General features: G+C 41.4%; 1 protein-coding gene across 2 annotated transcripts in view; it reads right to left on the bottom strand.

The window, feature by feature from the left end:
- Positions 1-20,927, bottom strand: part of LRRC8C (leucine rich repeat containing 8 VRAC subunit C) — an 86,008-nt gene that overhangs the window by 24,369 nt on the left and 40,712 nt on the right. For both annotated transcript variants that reach the window (XM_053920826.1, XM_053920825.1), the window contains one exon: positions 12,849-12,990. In XM_053920826.1, coding sequence (XP_053776801.1) covers positions 12,849-12,986 — 138 coding nt within the window. In that variant the 5' untranslated portion in view covers positions 12,987-12,990. The remainder of the gene's footprint in view (positions 1-12,848; positions 12,991-20,927) is intronic.

Below are 20,927 nucleotides of genomic sequence, written 5' to 3'. Positions count from 1 at the left end.
CGAACCAAAGGGTCACCGGTTCAATTCCCAGTCAGGGCACACGCCTGGGTTGCAGGGCCAGGCTCCCAGTGGTGGGGCGCATGAGAGGCAACCACACATTGATGTTCTCTCCTCTTTCTCCTTCCCTTTCTCCCGTCAAAAAATACATAAATAAAATCTTAAAAGAAAACTATAATTGGTACAATGAATGAATGAGTCATTTTGTCTCTCCAACTATTTCTTTTTCTTTTTTTTTTTAATTGACTTGAGAGAGAAAGAGAGAAACATCCATTTGTTGTTCTACTCATTATGCATTCATTGGTTGATTCTTGTTTGTACCCTGACCAGGGATCGAACGCAACCTTGCTGTATCAGGATAATGCTCTCTCCAACTGAGCTACCTAGCCAGGGCCTCCCCAACCATTTCTTAAGCTTCTTTGGAGCATAGATGAGCTCTTAAGTTATTTTGTATTAACACAAATCTTACTTAACACAGTGCTGGGTACCTAGTCAAACTCAGTAAGTATGCACTGATTTATTTTCAGTAAAAGAGAACACTTCTCCCTAACTCAGATACACAAAAACAGAAGCTAGATATTGCTATTTATATTAGATATTGCTAGATATTTAACAGTTCCTCTTAAAGAACCCACACACAGACTTAATCAGACTCACTCCCTCTGAGCTCCAGCACCAGGGTAGCAGCTTGAAAGGCACCAGTGGAATACAGGGAGGAACTGAAGTGTCTCGCTGGCATCAAGGCAAAAGCTGGGGGACAGCATTATCCCAGACAGAAAGGCAGGCAGAAGCCACTGTCCCTTTTCTGAACTTATCCCCCACAGAGCCATGGAGCAGGCAGGCTGGTGCCATATCTGAGACTCCATCAACCTGGCTATCACTGTTTGTCCTGCCTTGGAGATGCCCTTAGGCTTTATCCCACCCAACCTATGGGCCTACCCAAGCAGTTAACAGTGGCTTTTACATATGAATGGCTGGTCTTGGCTCATGCTTCACAACTTCCTAAATTCTCTCAAATAATCAACAGTAGCCTCAGTAAGCCCCGAGCCCGCAGGTATGGCATTATCGGAAGCTAGCCTAGGTTCACAGCTTGGCTTCACCTGGGAACCTCCAAGCCCAGCAGAAGTAGCAGCCATCTCCAGATTGCTTTATAGCTCATGCAGAATGGCCCTGGATAGAACTCAGGTGGGGGCCGACCTTGGCCTGCACCACCTGGGAAACCCCAGAGCTTGCAAACCCAATGGACAGCTACAGAATATGTTGGAGCACCACTACCCTGCCCTTGCACAGCTGGACGGTGGAGGTTGGTGGTCAGCAGTCAGAGCCAGTCCTTGCAGCTGACTGGCCTGGGTAAATCCCTCCTATTAACCTGTCAACGACAATTAAGGCTTAACTGAAGAGGAGGATATACCCAGCCCACACAAATGGCACACCTGAGTACTCAGCTTTGGTGATAGGGAAGGCTGTGCCAATGGACCCTACAAGACACCTACTACATTAGGCCACACTACCAGGACACAGAGACAAAGCAGCTCTACAAAATACATAGAAACAAACAGGGAGGCTACCAAAATGAGGAGACAAAGAAATGTGACCAACTGAAAGAACAGATCAAAATTCCAGAAAAAGAACTAAACAAAATGAGCAATCTATCAAATGCAGAGTTCAAAACACTGGTTATAAGGATGCTCAGGGAACTTAGTGAGGGCCTCAACAGCATAAAACAGATCCAGTCAGAAATGAAGGGTACACTAATTAAAATAAACAACAATTTACAGGGAAATAACAGTAGAGTGGATGAAGCCAAGAATCAAATCAGTGATTTGGAACATAAGGAAGCAAAAAACAGCTAATCAGAACAACAAGAAGAAAAAGGAATTAAAAAAAAAAGAGGATAGTGTAAGGTGTGTCTGTAAGTGTTCCAGTATTTACATCACAAGGGTGCCCGAAGTAGAAGAGAAAGGGCAAGAAATTGGAAATTATTTGAAAAAATAATGAAATAAAACTTCCCTAATTTGCTGAAGGAAATACAGATATGCAAGTCCAGGAAGCACAGAGAGTCCCAAACAAGATGGTGCAAAGAGGCCCACTCCAAGACACATCATAATTAAATGCCAGAGGTTACAGATGAAGAGAATCTTAAAAGCACTAAGACAAGAGCAGTTAGTTTTCACAGGGGAATTTCCATAAGACTGTCAGCTGATTTCTCAAGAGAAACTCTTCAGGATAGAATGGATTGGCAAGAAATATTCAGAGTCATGGAAAGCAGGGATCTATAGCCAAGATTGCTCTACCCAACAAAGCTGTCATTTAGAGTTGAAGGGCAGATAAAGAGCTTCCCGGACAGGAAAAAACTAAAGGAGTTCATCACAACCAAAACATTATTATATGAAACGTTAAAGGGACTTATTTAAGAAGAAGATGATCAAAACTATGAACAATGAAATGGCAATTGATACATATCAACATTTGTATCTAAAAACCAAACTAAGGAAACTAGAAAAACACAGACAAAATCATGGATATGTAGAGCATTTTGATGGTTTCTAGATGGGAGGGGATTTCTGGGTGGGAATGGGTGGAGAGGTGAGAGCATTAAGTACAAATAGGTAGTCACAGAATAGCCATGGGGATGTAAAGTGCAGTGCAGGAAATGGAATAGGCAAAGAACTTATACGCATGACCGATGGACATGAACAATGGTGTGGGGATCGCCTGAGTGAGTGGGGGGTGCTAAATGGAGGGTGGCAAATGGGAAAAATGGGACAACTGTAATAGTGTAATCAATAAAATTTTTAAAAATCTTTGAAAGACTATAGTATATTAAATAGTTAATATACTGTATCACTTCATAAGAATAATATAAATGATTCTTCATTTATGAAATCTTTTGAAACTATTTCCTTTTTTATGATCCAGAACAAATCACATAGCATGGGATGCTTGTAAACATAAGCAAGTCCTCAGTAATTCACTTGATAACGGTTGTATTGAATAAAAGCACCATTTTCCCACAAAACAACATGGAGGTTTTCAGACTCTCAGGGCGGCTCATAAAGGTCAATTCAGGGAATAACGTCAAGTACTAGTACTGTTATATAACTTCATCACCACTCATAATGACTTACTCTAGGATCCTGGCAAGATACTTGTCCACATCACATCCGCATGAATGGCAGTCATCAGATAAGGAAAACGTACTTTTCACCACGACAGTCTACTAAAATTCTATTATAAAGAACCACATTTGGCTAACATAAATTCTAGGCTCTGTAAAATACAGGGTGGGGCAAAAGTAGGTTTTTGTGAGTATGTGAAAGGTTATTCTTGTATCATTACTTAACTATGGTATTATTTTCCATACAAACAACTGTAAACCTACTTCTGCCCCACCCTGTAGACTCCATTGGTCTCGCTGAGAAAACTCTGTGACTTGACCTAAGAAGTGCCTCAACTTCTGTAGCTTCCTAAGTTTCTTGGCCATAACAGCACGCTTTCTTTTTCTACCCAAATTTTAGCTATAGTTGTCCAACATACGAGGTCACATAACCATGAGAAATCAGGATTTGTTGGTTTCTTTTCAGCACAGCATTGCAGTACATCCTCAAAGGGCTTTCCCCCAAGTTTACTGCACAAACATAAGTCCCTGTCTCACTTCTTTGGCACTGGATTTATGCTAATTATTCTAAGGATGATGATCTGCAGAAGGCCACAGTCACTCTCTGATAATACTAAAGAGAAGTCATTTGCTACTGGCTGCTCTTTATACTTTTTCCCAGGAAGTCTGATTTTTATTATCCCCTCATTAATTACCCCAAAGTTTTACTCCATCAGTTTACGATGCAATTTGTAAACTGCATCTGTATAATTATTTTTATTAAGACAGTGAATTCTTAGAGATGCTGGAGCACATTAATGCATTCACTCAACACGTTTGTTTCTTGGGTGCATGTTAGGCCTGAGACAAGCAAATTGGGTATAAAGATGAACCAGACACGAATGCTGCCATTAGCAGCTGGAAGTCCTGCAGTGCCAATGATACATGCTCCTAACATTTTCTGCTACACTCTGGCTGATTGTCAACTGTGAGGTGATGCTCATTGTTGGTCCCAGGTCGTAAACACTGTAGGACTAAATTCTTTGTCCTAACTCTGGCAAGTGGTAGTTAAAGTTGGAAGCGTAAATCTAAGACACCAGATGTTTGGGGAAGCACAACTGGTCCAAGGCATTAGTAGTGATGCTCAATTCATGTCAATAAGGATGTCAAACCCTACAAAGTGGATTCAAGGAAGAAAAAGGTGAAAGGGGCCAGTCTCCCCATGCTCCTTCTATACCTGCCACATTGGCCTCTTCTGTGGACTTTGCCTAGAATATTCTTCCTCCAGACACCCACAGACCTCCCTATGTCAGTTCCTTTAGTTCTGCATAAATGTCACCTTTGCAGAGAGAAATTCCTTGACCACCCTATTTGAAGTAGGACTTCTGTTACTCTCTGTCCTTACACTGTTGTTGTTTTCTTTTTTCCCTTAAAGCACTTATATCTGACATTGTATTTTAAATGCATTGGTTCATTTTATTTTTTGGCAAGGTCTTGTCATTTTAACCACAGCCTAACCCACTGACCAGAACTATCTATCACATTGTTCTCAGGACACATGGATTCTCCTCGCAGCCTCCCTTCCACCAGGCCACTCAGTCTCTGAAAAGGCATGTCCCACTGCAGCCCTGCGGCCATCTGCTATCTGCTCTCCTGTCCCTTCAATCTTCTTAACTTGAGGCTAAGAGTATCTTCACCCAGGCCTCATATAAGGGCCTGTGGTCTCTCTTCTGCTGTTCACAATGTCTCAGTTTACGGTGTAAAGTACTCAAACATGAACACAATATCTCTGTAATTCAAAGGTCTTAGCCCCCTTCCAAGGCCATTAGGTGGTCACTGTACATAATCACATGGCAAAAATGTCTCATCTACACTTCCTCCTCACTCACCCCCTTCATTTTGCAGAACAAACTCCGGCGGGCACCTACATGTGCCCGCTCCTGTTCTTGGTTCTGGAATACGGGAGTAAACCCTCCTGAGGAGGCTTGGCCTCAGTGGAATTTATACATTTTTGTTTTTGAAACAAAAGCTTGAAAAATCTTAGAGCTAATGATTTTCCATGCTTATGAAATTTGGAGTTGTTTCCTGCTTATGAAATACAAAAGAAATATTTGCATAGGTATTTAGAAGTTTACAGTTGAAGAAAAGGGGGCCACAAGGGTGAATTATCCATGTTACTCAATGCAGAATATAATGTCAGCTCCTGCAAAGCCCCTTCCTTCCCTTCTCCCTCTTCTCCCCTTCCTTTCTTCCCTTTCTTTCTTCCTTCCTCCCTTCCTTCCTTCCTTCCTTCCCTCCTTTCCTTCTTGCTCACTCGCTCTCTCATTTCTTCCACCCATCTCCTTATGTCATTCTACTCCCCTCTACCACCATAAGTGGCACTCTTCATATAAATGTTGATGTAAGTTTCTCAAAAAATCAAATTAGAATTTTATAAATATTGCTTTAAATTCATAACTTAATTTGTGGGGACTGGACATCTTTGTCATATCAAGTCTATGCCATCCAAGGACATACAATACCTTTCCATTTATTCAAATTGTCTTATATGTCATTTACTAGACATTTAATAAGTTTTCTATGAGTTCTTATGTATTCTTGGTTAGCTTAATTTTTAGATACTTAACATTTTTTTATTGCTATTTTGATTATATCTTTTTTGTTACATCTTTTAGTTGGTATGTATCTTTCTCATTGGGAGTGTTTTATTTCATATTTTTAAAAGTGGATGCAAAACAACCATACTGAATTAATTGTATTTTTTTTTTAATACAAAGGCTAGGTATTCTAAAACAATAGGAATTATAAACATAAAATCTGCAGGCATTTCTAAAGGAAAACAGTAGTGTAGGGGAAGAAGGAACAGCATTCTTTTGGTTAAAGAGAAGACTCCAGATATAATCTAGAAACTTCCCCGCTTTGCAATTAAAATGTTGCCCCAGTGTTAGCCCAAACCTTACCACAGAGCCCTCTGTGTGGTGGCTGCGAGGACCCAAATGTTGTCAGTCTTCTCAGTGAAATGAGGAAGAAAGGACTTTGACAGGAACCGAGTGAGGGTGGAGGAAGAGGGGTGAATCTGTGTGCCTGACAGGGTTAGGGGATTGTGGAGGACTCCAAGTCCAGGGCCCTGATTAGAAATACAAGATCATCTCCATATCATAGCAAATCTGCTTAACAGAGATCTTTCAACACAGGTTTTGGTGATTTGCCACCCAGGATCAACAACAGAGACCAAATATAATATAAGGTAAATCTCATTTGCTTCTCGTAGAAAAAACCTAGTATTCTGCCAGTGCTTGGTTGAGGGGAAAGATGTATTATTAAACAATCAATAGGCAACACAATCAGAACCATCCATAATAGTGTGATCAAAGAAAATGCTCCTCATTCACGGACTGGCATCAGATGCTCTAAGAAAAGCATCTAGACTCACGCCCTGTGTTAAACCCAAGAGGGTGAGGTGAAAGGCACTCATATATTATTCTTGTAGCCAGGAATTCACTGCACATTAAATTGTCAAGGTGATGGATGACAAGAAGCAAAGTTCTAGGGAAGATCAAAAGTATCAGTTTGAATAAACCACCATAACAAGACAGTCCTAACTAAAGCATATTTTTTGTTACTAGATATAAGAGATTTTGAAATAGTGTTTTTCTCTTATAACACCTACCACCATCCCTACAGAGGTGAGAAAGGCTGTTTTCTAAAAAACATCAAATGACTTTTGTTTTATATTCCCCAAAGGCCCAAGTAGAATGGTGGGTGACATGTGGGTACACAGACACTACAGAAAAAACAGAGATGAGGTCTTCATTTTAATCCTACTGATTAGTGCTATCAGCTATTTCATCAGTATTCTGAGTTTCACCTTAAAGAATTGGCTAATTTAAGTATGAATTTCTGAGCTTCAATCTCTAAATTAATATTTTGCAAAAGAAAAAGATCTATGAGAAATCAGACAGTATTGGGCAGATGAGGTGGGGGCAGAGAGATAGCAAATATTCAGGGCACATTATCAAAGTGAGCTCTTCTGAAATCTCTTTGGGGTCTCTATAATTCACCAACTATACTTTCCAGTGAACTACCCGGGAACATTTTCTCCTTAAGGCCATTGGCCATGGAGTTGACACTGGTGGTTCTAAGTCAGAAAAGCAGAGGTTAACTTCATTATGTGCCAAAAATCAAAGTGGGGATCAATTCTGACCAATAAGGTCAGACGTCCCAGTGTGACCCTGCTGGCCAGTTTGCTCCTGGTGACTGGGTAAAGTCTACAAGGGTTATCTGTAGGTGGTTTCAAGCCATTGAAATCATTTTTGTGGTCCTCCCACCCCCACCGCACACACACTCAATTCAGAAAGCAGGAAATGTTTTTCCTGTGTCACAGTCACAGAGCAGTCCCCTAGGGCTTCCAGGGGGCTTGCATCTTCCAGTTCCTGTTTCTGGTTTCTAACAGCTAGTTCTATATTTGGTAATGGCCTGCCTGTGGGTTGTTTTGGATTTGGTCATAATAAGATAACCTGGAGTCCCTGAGCAGAGATCAAAAGCAGTCCTGTTCTTCCAGGCAGCAACATGTTGACCTTTCAGGATTTGGTCGATTTCACTAAGTGTGTTGAGCTTTTGCATAGTGTTGTTTACAGCACAGAGTTGGGTGTTTACCCTATTGGAACTTACGGGTGTATGACTCTACAGGAATAAGACACTGCATGCACTCTCCTGCTTTTAGATGAGTTTATATTTGTTTCTTATGTGGGCTGATATAATTTAAGCAATGCCCTTTATAGTATATGCTCTTTTTCCATGGAAACTTGAGAGTAACTACTTGCTCAGAAACGAACAAATATTTGTCAGATGAGTGAGACAAGAGCGTTGATTCTAATCCTTTCACAGCAGGGCAAGAAAGAATCAACACTGTTGACAAATAATAACTTCCTCTTTCTCCCAGTATTTTCCAAGTTAAACCTTTATGGTAGTGTTAAACCTTTGTGAACAATCTTTTAGAAGTAAATAGATAATCAACTATGATTTGCCATTGGGAGAATTTAGAAAACTGTCAAAAAGCTATTGGATTACTGTTTTATCACCAATATATGCTCTTTTCATTGTACCTTAGATTTTGATTTGTCCTGTTTTGGAACCCTAAGAGTTACCTTGTTTTGTAAATAAGATGAGAAATAATGATTGCATTGTCATTTTACAAAGGGAAAATCAAGTCATGACAACATGTATTAACCACTGTAATACCACCTTGGAAATGGGAAAGGAATCTCAGTTTCACAGACCCCATATTGACGAACGTGTTGGTCATTAAGCCGATTTCAAAGGATTATCATAGTAGGGCTAAAATACGAAATTACATCTTCTTCCTTAGGGAACATTAATTTGTTATATGGATACTGGGTGGTTTTACTTCCCTTGGAAATTTACATCATATTTTCATTTCCTGTTTCTTTAATGCTTACTATAGATTGAACATTATCCTTTCTACAGAAGGTGAATAATCTTTAAAAACATCGGAACTGTACATGAGGAAATTCACTCTTTTTATAACTTTCTCTTTTTTCCCTTTTAGTCATTGGTATTTGTTTTTATATTTCAAATCCTGTTTCACAAGCCAACGTTTGGCCACACAGTCTGTGCAGCTGTGATGGTTCCACCATATTCCCCAGCAGTACGCACGGGGGTGAAGGACCTGCCACCGACCACGCGGAGATCTGAGCACTTGCTGCAACCCTCTCGGCTTTGGAACAAACCGAACCTCTTGTTCTTCAGAACTCTCTTCTGACAAAGGGGACTAATCTATATACTTCCTCAGGCTTGCTCTGGGAGCTAGAGCACATAGAAGATTCTACACAGGTTCCTGACAGGGTCACTCAATGGAAGCACTATTAGCATCCTGGACAAGGCAGTTCTGTGTGAGGAAATGCCCCTGAGCTGCCATCTGTGCTAACCCACGAGGGCTTTGTGACATGATCATACTCCATCTTCTGATGTGGTATTTCTGATTTTTTCCATCCATTTCTCTTTAGAAAAATATTTTTTAAGTTTTATATACTCATTCTTTGAGGATCGCCTCAATTTTTACCTCAAGTCCCTAACTTCCAATAGATGAGATGATAACATGTTTAATGTTCTTAAGTCCCTTACACACTGAATGACACTGCTTCTGTATTTCTACAGTCTCCCGACTATTAGCAACCTGATGACCACCTGGCTGTGCTGTGTTTCTCCTTCAGTGTCTAGAGCCCCACACGCTGCCGGGTGTATAGCTGGTGCTCAGGATGTCTGTTCAATAAAATGGTCCACTCCATACATTTTCTGAACCAGGCGGCCTCCATATTCTGACGCATGCCAGGGATGTCCCTGCTTCAGGCCTATAACATCACTAGGGGCCTTTCTAGTTCACCTCCATATTCAGACATACAAGATAACCATAAACCTCACCGGGCACCAGAATCACTTGGAAACATACATGATTGGAGCCACAGCTTGCCAGCAAGGCAGTGTCAGGCTTCCCCCTTTGGGGGGATCTTCCTAACTGTCTGTGTAGTGGTCCACACTGCTGCCCAGGGCTAGGCTGTCCCTGAGCCTCTCCTCCCTGGATCACCTCAGGTGCCAGGAAAAGGGATCCACTGTAGGCAGATTCTGGATTTACCCTGGCCTAAAAGCCTGAGGTGCCAAGGAAGCCCATATCTCTTGTAACTCAACAGATACCTCTTCCATGTGTCAAAGGACTATGCCTAGTTACAAGTGTCACCACAATCACAGAAATCCTATGGTAGGGCTTCCTATCAGCATTTATCACTCCCCAGCCCAGATGTAGTTGACCAATCAGCAGCCATTTACATCATAAGCAACGTTGCCTAGTACCACTGTAACATTCTACCTTTAACAGGTCTCCAGAGAAACAGAGTTAGAAAGTTGAGAAAGTTAAATGTCGAATTCTCCTACGGAAGGGTCCTGTGAACCCTTTGTCTATGTGTCCGTGGCTCTTGCTGTCCCTCCGCCTGGAAGGCTCCTCCCCAGACATCTACACGGCCAGTTCCTGTACCTCCTTCAATTCTTTGGTCAAAGTCACCTTCCCAACCATGCCTTCTCAGGCCACCCTACTTGAGAACTGCAACTCCTGATCTCAGCTGCTGGGACCTCCTACCCATCTGTGTATGTTTTATTTTCTTTTCCACTGCCCTTATTACCTTCTAACATATATAATTTATTAATTGATTTTCCTTATTCTGCTTGTTTTTCCCATAGAATTTAAGTTCCATCAGGTTGGGGCATTTGTCTTTTATTTTTTTTCCTTGTGTAGCAGTAATTCTTGGCTCCTAGAACAGTGCCTGGCACAAAGTAGGTTCTTCAACAACTGTTTGTTTTATTTATGAATGAATTTATGCCCTTTCTCTCTTTCAAACCCTAGTTTTCACTGCATCCTTTTTTGAGAAATGGGGAAGGGCAACATTTTTTCAGCCAACAAATAAAAGGCAGCATGGTGTTGGGGATTAAGAACAGGGAGTTTGGGCCCAAACTGCCTGGGTTTGAGTAAGGGCTTTGCCACCCTCCTTGGGAAGCTGCCCTAAATTCTCTGTACCTCAGCTGTCTCATCTGTAAATGGGGATAATAACAGCACAACCATCTTTGGATTGCCACAAGGATGAAATTATTTAAAATACATGTAACATGTTCAGAATAATGCACTGTGTGTTAAAATCAACTTTAAAAAGGCCTTTGTTTTTACTCTGCACCACTTCTAACTACAAATCTCTCTTCCAAACTCCTCTTCCTCTCGGTCGTTTTACCTGAAAGTCACATCTACCCCACAGCCTTTTTTCCCCAATTAGTTTATAGTCAACATTATTCTGTATTAATTTCAGGTGTACAGCATAGTGGTTAGACAATCATATGCTTCACAAAGTGTTTCTTCTGATATTTCAAGTGCCCACCTGGCACCATACATATCAAATAATATTGTTATCACACTACCATCAACTATATTCCCTATGCTGTACTTTACATCCCTGTGACTATTCTATAACTACCACTTCGTACTTCTGGGTGAAAACGGTGAGGAATGAAGAAGTACCCCACTGCCTTTACTTTAACTTCCATTCACTTTTCCAACTACTGCAACTAAGATTTCTAATGACCTGGTTGCTACTTTTCTCTCCGTAACCCATGAGTTACTTGCACTGCCTGCCATCATCACCACCACCTGCCTTTGACTTCTGAGTCCTTCCTTTCCTGTTTCTACCCTTTCTTACAGCTGCCCCTTCTTAGTCTTCTTCAGAGGCACACCCGATTTTCCCTCATTCACTCTTTAATGTTATTCCTAACACAGGGCACTGGACAGCTCCCCTCAGGTGATTCACCGATGACCGCTGTGGGAATCAGGCCCATGGAGTTTCCCAAAGATGCCAAATGCTTTCTCACATCCATGATTTAGAACTTTCTTTCCTCTTCCTGGCACTTTCTCTCACCCTCATCTCCCTCTCCCTAACTTCAGCTAGTTTTCCAAATTTTAAAACAACCCCTTCCTTTTTCTTTAGTTCCCAGGCCGAGCACCCCTGCTCTGCACTCCCTTGTTGCTGTGGATGCATCTATCAGAGTATAGCACAGCCTTTTCTCATCGATGGTTTATTTCGTTTTACCCCAGAAATAAACTGCTTATAGGTATATGTTGGGTTGGCCAAAAAGTCCGTATGGTTTTCTTCTGTAAAATAGAAGACATTTTTCATTTTCACCAATAACTTTATTGATTTGGATATTTTGAGTATGTTGGCTATCTCCCGCTATTGGCTTCCAGTGGGTAGAGGCCAGGGGTGCTGCTAAACATCTTCCAATGCATAAGACAGCCCCACAGCAAAGAATTATTGGCAAAAATGTCAACAGTACCAAGAAACTTCGCAAACCACTTTGACATGTTCGATCAGTCACAGCACCTCCTCCTCCACACACTGCACGAATCTCATTTTTCATTTCAGTTTGCATTTTTACCTTTCTTGAAATAATAAAGCATAATACCCCAAAAATGTTGCATATTTTCTTCCATCTTCACTATTAAGATGGCTGCACAAAAAAACATTAATTTTGGTAAGTTCTTTTTAACTGCACTCTGACATGGCAGCTGCACAATACAATCTAACAAAATTGTTTTGACTGAAGTTAACGACAACTAAGTGCTAGTAGAGCCGTGGTACAGAAAAAACGTAGTGGACTTTTTGGCCAACCCACTATGTCCTCAAAGTACAGTGCCTGACATGTAGTAGGTATGTAAAAATAATCTGGATTCAACATATGAATACATAGCATCAATACAGAATACATTTTGATTGGGCTACACTGTAATTGAGAACTAAATAATGGATAAAATTAATAATGATATCTCATCAAAACGTCCTTCCAGAAAATCTTATCAGAGGTAAAGACAAGAAAAAAGCTCTGTTCTGGCACTATAAATGGTGCTGTGGGTGCACATGCTATGTTTTACTGTAAAGCCCACTTTAGAAGATAAGGGGCTTCTTTCAGGGTTAGTGATGTCAAATATTATTTGACTCCAGTCAACTGCTGTTTGAGCTCAATGAAACCTCACAAGTACCAAATTCACCTTATTAGGGAAGTTCAGTAAATCAGTGCTTCAGGCTTCCTGCCGTGATTTTAAACAGCATCCATAAGGTTTTAGTTGGTTAAAAATCACACAGCCAGCCGTTTTAAGAGGTTTCAATGGCTGCCTTGCTCTGACCTGCGTCTGCTTGGCACCTACCTGTAAAGTACATCCAAACACTCCGATCATCAGCATGGCCACTGAAAGGTAGTCGGTGAACACATCCCACCACGGCTTCAGCACCCGGAAGGCAGGCTGCTGCTCAGAGAACTGCCGGAATTCTGTCACGGGAATCATGTTTCTGGGAAAGGAGAGATTACTAGTGAATGCAGCGATCTTCACGCACCACATACTCCACTGACAACAACGTCGGAAATGCTGCTCCAACCCCCAGAAGAGTGGTCCCGGTCAGACTGGGAGCTGTCGTGGCACCCTGGGGTTTCCCGAAGCCATCGCCTCAAATGGTGAGCCTCACATGAAAAGACAAGCGACCTTTGCTCCAGTCCATTAGGCTGGTTCCCTTAGACTGCACGTGGACCAGAGAGGCCATGGCCAGAGCAGTCTGAGTCCATTACTTCCTGGATTCTCTCTTTCCTTAAACAGAGTAAGAGGACGCCAGAAAAAGCAGAATCCAGCCTTTGAGATATTTTTGCTATCTATCTTATTATCTTGGGTTGCTGCTTTAAACTATTTTTTAAGTGTAATCTCAGCATTGGTCCGTGTTAATTATCTACTGATATGTGTAAGTATTTTGCCTGCTCCTTGGAGAAGGCCAACAACTTTGCCACATGGTCCTTGTCTTGTAGGAGGCAAGGTCTCATTGATGGTTAGGGGGAGGGGAGGGAGATCTTCATTTTGTCCTGCACCTCCCTTCTTCCTTGGTCCCAGTTCTTTTGACCTGGTATTTTTTCTCTATTTCCGGTACTTCTTCTATTTGACTGTGAGCCTCACACTTACCCCTTGTCTCTTCTGAGAACCCCACTGGTCCTGAAAACACCCATCTCTATCTAAATGACAGAAGATAAATGAACAGGGTGCGTGCACCAGAGGCTCTGGGAAACGGAGGAACGGCTGCATCCTTTTCTTGGTCTGTATTCTCCTTTCCCGGCGCTCAGTCCCACTGCCTCTATTAGGATCCAGGCCCCGAACTTACTCATCCTGCTACTGTGAGAAGGAATATTCTTCCTTATCTTACGGCAATGAGTAAGACTGGCCAAAGAGGACTACAAAAACTTCCCTCCCTTCTGCCGTCTTTGGCTCTAACAATCCAGCTCACTACATTTGGTGGTGTTATCGAGTCTAACTGAAGAGCAGGGGAAAGGATACATTGAGTACTTACTCTCCCAAGCCTTGTTTATTTCCTGGATCTTCCTTCCCTAATACTGAATTAAAGGCTGTACAATAAACAGCCCAAAGCAAAGTTAAGATTCATCTTTGAATTTCCTGGTGGTTATCTTTGGAAACCATTATAATGTCTCCATTCTGTCTTGCTGCTTTACGGGTCATTTTCTTAAGAAGTAAGGACCTATCTATTCGGCATCTGCGCATTTGCTATGATTTTCTGTTTTTTACCAAAACGCAGCTTTTTTAACTCCATTCTGTTACCACCACTAGGCTACAAACTTCTTGAAGGCAGAATCTATGTTATGTGCATGTATTCTCAAAACATGTTACAGGCAAGCAACACAAGCTAAGTAAATGCGTACACTTAGTGTCATTAAAATTTCATACTAGTTCGAAGTTTGACTTTCTCTTGACACCTCATGACCCCTTTTCTTCTCCACGCATCATTACAATCTCACTGCCCCCAAGTTTTTCTGGTAACAGTTGTTCCAGCAGCAGTCACAGACAGGCACTAACTCTTCTTAACTGCCAAGTCTGCTTCAGAAGCTACTGTCTTACTCTATTTTACATCCTCATCACTCACTACAATGTCTGGCAGACAAGAGGCCTTAAACAACTGTCTGTTGAATAATTAAATGAGTGAATGCAGATGCGTGTCCATGGAACAACGCTTGTCCAAATCAGATTTGGGGTGACACCACTCAGCTGCAGTGCCAAGTTCAGTACCTGTGCTCTAGTCCACTTTCTCTGACAAACCTGGTTGTTGTGTCCTTCATGATAGATGCCTGACCACCTTGGACGGGCTTGGGCTTGCTCTTTGAAGCGGGGAAGAATTTCAGGAATAAAATGGACCAATGTAGAGCAGTGGTCCTCCAACTCTTTGATCTCAGGACTCTCTACACTCTAAATAGAGCAGGTCCTCAAACAGCATTTTTTAATGTGGGCTATGCCTATCAATATTTACCTTATTAGAAGGTAAAACCAAGAAACTTAAAAAATATGTAACTCACTTAAAAATAATAAGCCCATTTCATAACATACATTATAAAAATAACTGTATTCTATGAAATAAAAAATGAGAATAATGGCATTGTTTTACATTATTGCAAATCTCTTTGACATCTGTCTTCATAGAAGGTAACTGAGTTCTGCTAACTGAGAAGCAGAAGAAGGTATCTGCTTCTGCATTCAGCCTGTTGAGCTACGTTATCTTGATTAAAATTTATGAATCAGATACGTGTTTGGAAAAGAGAGAAGTATCTTCACAGCCTTTTCATCTAATTGTGGGTATGAATTTTGGATAGTGTATCAAACTGACTTCGTTAGCTGCAGTATAAAATCTGAAAGCTATCAACTTTTCAAACTCCTGGTATTAAAACTCATTTGTCTATCTCACACTTTGAGGGAATCTTTTCCCCACACATGATTTTGTGACATCATGCACTGGGCATCTGGAAAAATATCAGATCACTGAGTTATGCAGCTCTTCCAAATGTTGACACAATATATTAGAAATCACATTCATTAGTATCAACACTGCTTTCATCAGAAAAGCGTTTAAGTGATGGGAAGCCGTCAGACTCATGGTGGTGAATACAAGATTTCCCAAATTCCAGTCATCACTTGAATGTTTGGATTTCGTTTCTGGCAGCAAATATTATCAGCTGGTCTCCTTAAAGTGTCAGTTCATTCATTTTGAAAAAACGTCTTCCACATGCTCAAGTCTAAATAATCAGTTGTTTTATTCAAGTAAGACTGGGGTAATATGATAAAAGAGCTAATTCAACTTTCAACTCCCATAAGGGCTTTCCCTTCAGACACCCATTATACTTTGAAAGGTGGAAGTACTTTACATGTTCTCCCCCCTCAACACAGTGTATTAATACAGTATGCATCCAAGAGTTGAGAGTTATTAAAATATTAATTTTACTGCTTCAATGAAGACACTGAATGAAACTGGCCATTTTTTAGTAGTGTGTGCCGATGACCAACACAATCTCTGCAGTAGAGTCTGGCGCCTCTACCTTGATCCCTGCTAAAGCTCCTTCCCCACCATTGCCTGTACCATCAGGGAAAAAGGCAAAAAACGTCTTAGCATTAAAAATTAATTCTGACTTCCAGTTAAGATGGCAGCAGAGGCAGACATGGCTCACTTCTTTGCACAACCACAGCAAAATTACAACTAAGATACAGAACAACCATCACTCAGAACCGACAGAAATCGAGTTGAATAGAACTATGACAAATACAGACTTAAAGAAACCACATCCGCTCAGACTGGTAGGAGGGGTGAAGACACATAATGGTCTGGTCCCACATCCATGTGGGATATTCTGATGGATAGATATTCTGGAGTAGTATCTCAGGAGTGAGGAGTCCCAGCCCCACATCAGGGCTCCCAGCTCAAGGTTCCAGTGCCAGGAAGACAAGTCCCCACAACTTCTGAATGCAAAAACCAGTGGGGATTGAGTCGGTGGAAAAAACTTCTAGAGTCCCAAGCAGTTCCTCTTAAAGAACCCACACACATACTCACCTACTCAGCCTCGCTCCCTCAGGGCCCTGGCACTGAGGTGGTGGCTTGAGGGGCACCAGTGGTGTGCAGGGGAAGGCTGAGGTGTCTGGCATCAAGGCAAGCAGAGGCCATTGTCCCTTTTCTTGGCCCTCCTCCTAGAGGGCCAGGAGATTGGTACCAGGCTAACACTGTTTGAGTGGCCTTGGAGATCCCCAGAGACTCTGCCCCACCCAATTTATGGGCCCATCCAAGCAGCTTTTCCCTATGAATGGCTAGCCTTGGCTCTTGCACAACTTCCTAAATCCTTTCAAACAAGCAGCAGCTGGCCTCAATGAGGCCCAGGCTGGGAACTAGCAGCCTAGATCCATAGCTCCGCATATGTAGCAGCCATCTTGATTGCTTTATAGCTTAGGCAGGGTGGCTCTGGGTAAAACACAGGTGGGGGCTGAACTTGCCTTGCACTACCTATGAAACCCCAGGGCCAGCACACCCAGTGGACAGCTACAGACCACCTAGGAGCAGCACCACCCCGTCCCTGCACAGCTGATCCTCCACAGAGGGTGGAGGTTGGTGGTCAGTGGTCACAGCCAATCCTTGCAGCTGACTGGCCTGGGTAAATCCCTTCCATTGATCTGCCAACAGCAACCAAGGCTCATCTACAAGAGGAGGGTGTACTCAGCCCGCATGAAGGATGTACCTTGAGTACCCAGCTTGGGTGTTAGGGGAGGCTGTGCCACTGGACCCTACAGGACACCTACTACATTAGGCCACACTACCAAGAGAGGGAGTCAAAGCAGCTCTACATAGAAACAAACACAGGGAGGCTGCTAAAATGAGGAGACAATGAAACATGGCCCAAATGAAAGAACAGATCAAAACTCCAGAAAAAGAACTAAACAAGGTGGAGATAAGCAATCTATCAGATGCAGAGTTCAAAACACTGGTTATATGGATGCTCAAGGAACTTAGTGAGGACCTCAACAGCATAAAAAAGATCCAGTCAGAAACGAAGGAAACACTAATTGAAATGAAGAATAATTTATAGGGAAACAACAGTAGAGTGGATGAAGCTGATAATGATTTGGAACATAAGGAAGCAAAAAACAACCAACTGGAAAACAAGAAGAAAAAAGAATCCAAAAAAACAAGGACAGTGTAAACAGCCTGTGGGACAGCTTTAAGCAATTCAACACTCGCTTCATAGGGGTGCCATAAGGAGAAGACAAAGAGCTAGAAATTGGAAATTATTTGTTAAATAATGAAAGAAAACTTCCCTAATTTGGTGAAGGAAATAGACATGGAAGTCCAGGAAGCAGAGAGTCCTAGACAAGATGGACGAAAAGAAGCCCACTCCAAGACACATCACAATTAAAATGCCAAAAGTTAAAGATAAAGAGATGGGAAGGGGGGTGAGGGAGAATGGGAGAGTGGTGAGGGGAGTAAGAAGTACAAACAGGTAGTTACAGAACAGCCATGGGGATGTAAAGTACAGTAGAGAAAAGGGAGTAGCCAAAGAACTTACATGTATGACCTGTGGACATGAACAAGTGTGGGGGAATGGCCTGAGGGAGTAGGGGATGCTGAGTGGAGGGGGGCAAAAGGGGGGAAATCAGGATAATGTAAAAGCATAGTCAATAAAATATAATAAAAGGTTAATTTTGAACTCGTGGCTTAGGCTACCAGTGTTCCACGAACCACACTTTGAAACCACTACGGAAGAGGCTTGTACTCCTTTACTTACGGCTCTCCTTGACAAAGCCAAGTCCTGGGTACTGTCTGTGGGTGAGGTGCCCCCAGTCTTTGGCTGAGTTGCCTTCACAGGCATCATTCTCTTAACATGGAAAATAGACTAAGAATCTAAGAAACTTAAGTAGGATCCACTGCTTCCTAATACTGGCACAGCCTAGTTAAGATAAATCACGAGACCTGTTAGAGAAACAGCTGGTCAAGATGACATAGCCTTTATTGCTATAACTGAACTCTTAATGCACTTAATCTCTTTTGGGTGTGTGTGTTTGTGTGTGCACGTGCATGCACACGCTCATATGTATGTACACATATACTACATATAAATGTGTGTAGTTAGATGTATAATATGCGCACAGATATAAATACACATACACACAGACCTTATTGTTTTAACATATCACAAAGCTCAAAGCCAGTATCAGCATATGATTGACCGCTGGAATTAGTTTTGATGCTAAAACAGGGGCAGGGGGTTAAAGGAGCTGACTAAAAAACTCCAAAACTGAAAAGAGAGTGGATGAAACTCTTGCTTTCTTAACTGAAAAAACTTTTAGTATTCTTATTTTTTAATTTATTATTGTTTTTTAATTTATCTCCCATTTATCTCCCCAATACCCCCTTCCGCCTCCACCCCTCCCCCCAGCAATCACCACACTGTTGTCTGTGTTCATGAGCTCGTTCTTTTTTTTGTTCAATCCCTCCACCCTCAGCCCCCTTCCCCCAGCTGTCAGCCTTCTCTCCATCTATGAGCCTCTCTCTATTTTGTTTGTTAGCACCAAATTTCAGCACCTCTGAAAGTCATACCTTTCAGTGACAACTACATTTCGTTTCTCTTTCATTATTATTATAGTTTCCAAGTGATCTGTGACCATTTCAAGAATTATAATTTTAAGCTGAAGGAGCTACTTCTGAATAAACTTCTGGGTTTAAATAGTTTTTCCCCTCTGAAGCTCAAATCAGCATACTTTTATTTTTATCAATGTTTTTTGTTTTAGAAATGCAAATGACAATCTTTATACTTCTTCTAACTCCAATTTCCAATTTGTTATGTAAGATTTTAGTTTTCCTAATTAAATAATGTTTTTGGAAATACAGCATTTCAATTTCAATCAAGAGATCCTGGTATGTTAATTTAAAACTATATAATTTTACATTATCTCTGCTGTGTCCTTTTCCAGAAATCAATGTGCACTTTCTTTATTAAAAATACTTTTTATCAAGTCATTTTAATGGCTTCATTAGGCACAAACCTTTACCACTCAACACAAACCTTTACCACTCAAATTTATCATAGCGTATAATCCTTTGGTAAAGAATATTGGTAAAGTTAGTTGCAAACACGGAGTTTCTTATTTCCTTCATTTATTTGGCTTGTCCTGAAACAATCTGTCTTCATTCCCTCTCAGGAGAATTTTAATATCTTATTTTCCAGAATTAATTACATGGAACAAATTCTATTCTATTAACCCATGACTTTAAGAATATCAAACTTACTCTATTTTGATTCAAAACTGCTAACACTGCCCTTCCATGGCTATCAGGTGCGTACAGCTAACATTTGCTTTGTTCAGTATTTTTTTCTGGCATCATCTTTAGCCAGTACAAGGAAACAAGGAAACAAGGGTCAGTTCTAAATGATACTAAGTATCATATTAGTAACATGGCTCCGTAAAAGATGAATAAAAAATTCAATAATTCCTGAGCACATAAAATATGAATTCTGCAGGAGTAAAACCCCACATCCATTATTCATCTGTGTTACTTAATCTAACAGTCACTTCTCAGCCCTCACCTTCTTGCTGTATCGGCAGCAGTGGCGTCAGCGACCATTCTTTACTTGACTTTCAGGACACCACAGCCACGAGGTTTTCCTCCTACTTCTCTGCCTGTTCCTTTTTGAACTCTTTGGCTCTTTCCTCCTCTTCTGCCTGACCTCTGTCTTTGGAATGCCCAGTATTTAGCCTTTGGTGCTTTCTTTTCCCTAACTCATTTACTGCAAACACAGATTTGTATCAGTATCCAGACTCATGGTATCAACTGCCTACTTGACATCCCCATCTGGATATCCACTAGACACGTGAAATTCAGTATGTCCCAAACCAACTCTAGTTCCATTCCCTTATCCCCGCCTCCCCCATTCCCAGCAAAGCCCTTCTCTTGCTATTTTCCTATCTCAGTTGATGGTAATTTCATTTTTCTAGTTGCTTAGGCCAAATATCTTGAAGCTATCCCTGATGCCGTTTTGTCTATTACACCCCCAATGTCAACAAATATTTATTATAGTTCCTTAATATGAGGTCTGTCCAGAAAGTATCCAGCTATGTACTATGAAAATTAGAGGCATTTAATGAAGAAGATACAACATACAAGAAGCATTGTACACAAGACAATGACGCCTCAGTCCCCTTCAGAGCAGGAACGATGGGACCTCACACAATTCTCCCAATTGCCAGCACCTGCCCCGTTGTATTTTCCTAAATCTCATCAACAGTCTGAAATCTCTTCCTTTTCAGAGGTGATTTTTAATTTTTTTAAAAAATTACTTATTTATTTTTAGACAGAGAAGAAAGGGAGAAAAAGAGGGAGAGAAACATCAATGTGTGATTGCCTTTGGCACACCCCCTACTGGGGAC

This window comes from Desmodus rotundus, chromosome 3 (genome assembly GCF_022682495.2).
Source record: "Desmodus rotundus isolate HL8 chromosome 3, HLdesRot8A.1, whole genome shotgun sequence".
Lineage (NCBI taxonomy): Eukaryota > Metazoa > Chordata > Mammalia > Chiroptera > Phyllostomidae > Desmodus > Desmodus rotundus.
This window is presented reverse-complemented; position numbering and strand designations above follow the sequence as displayed.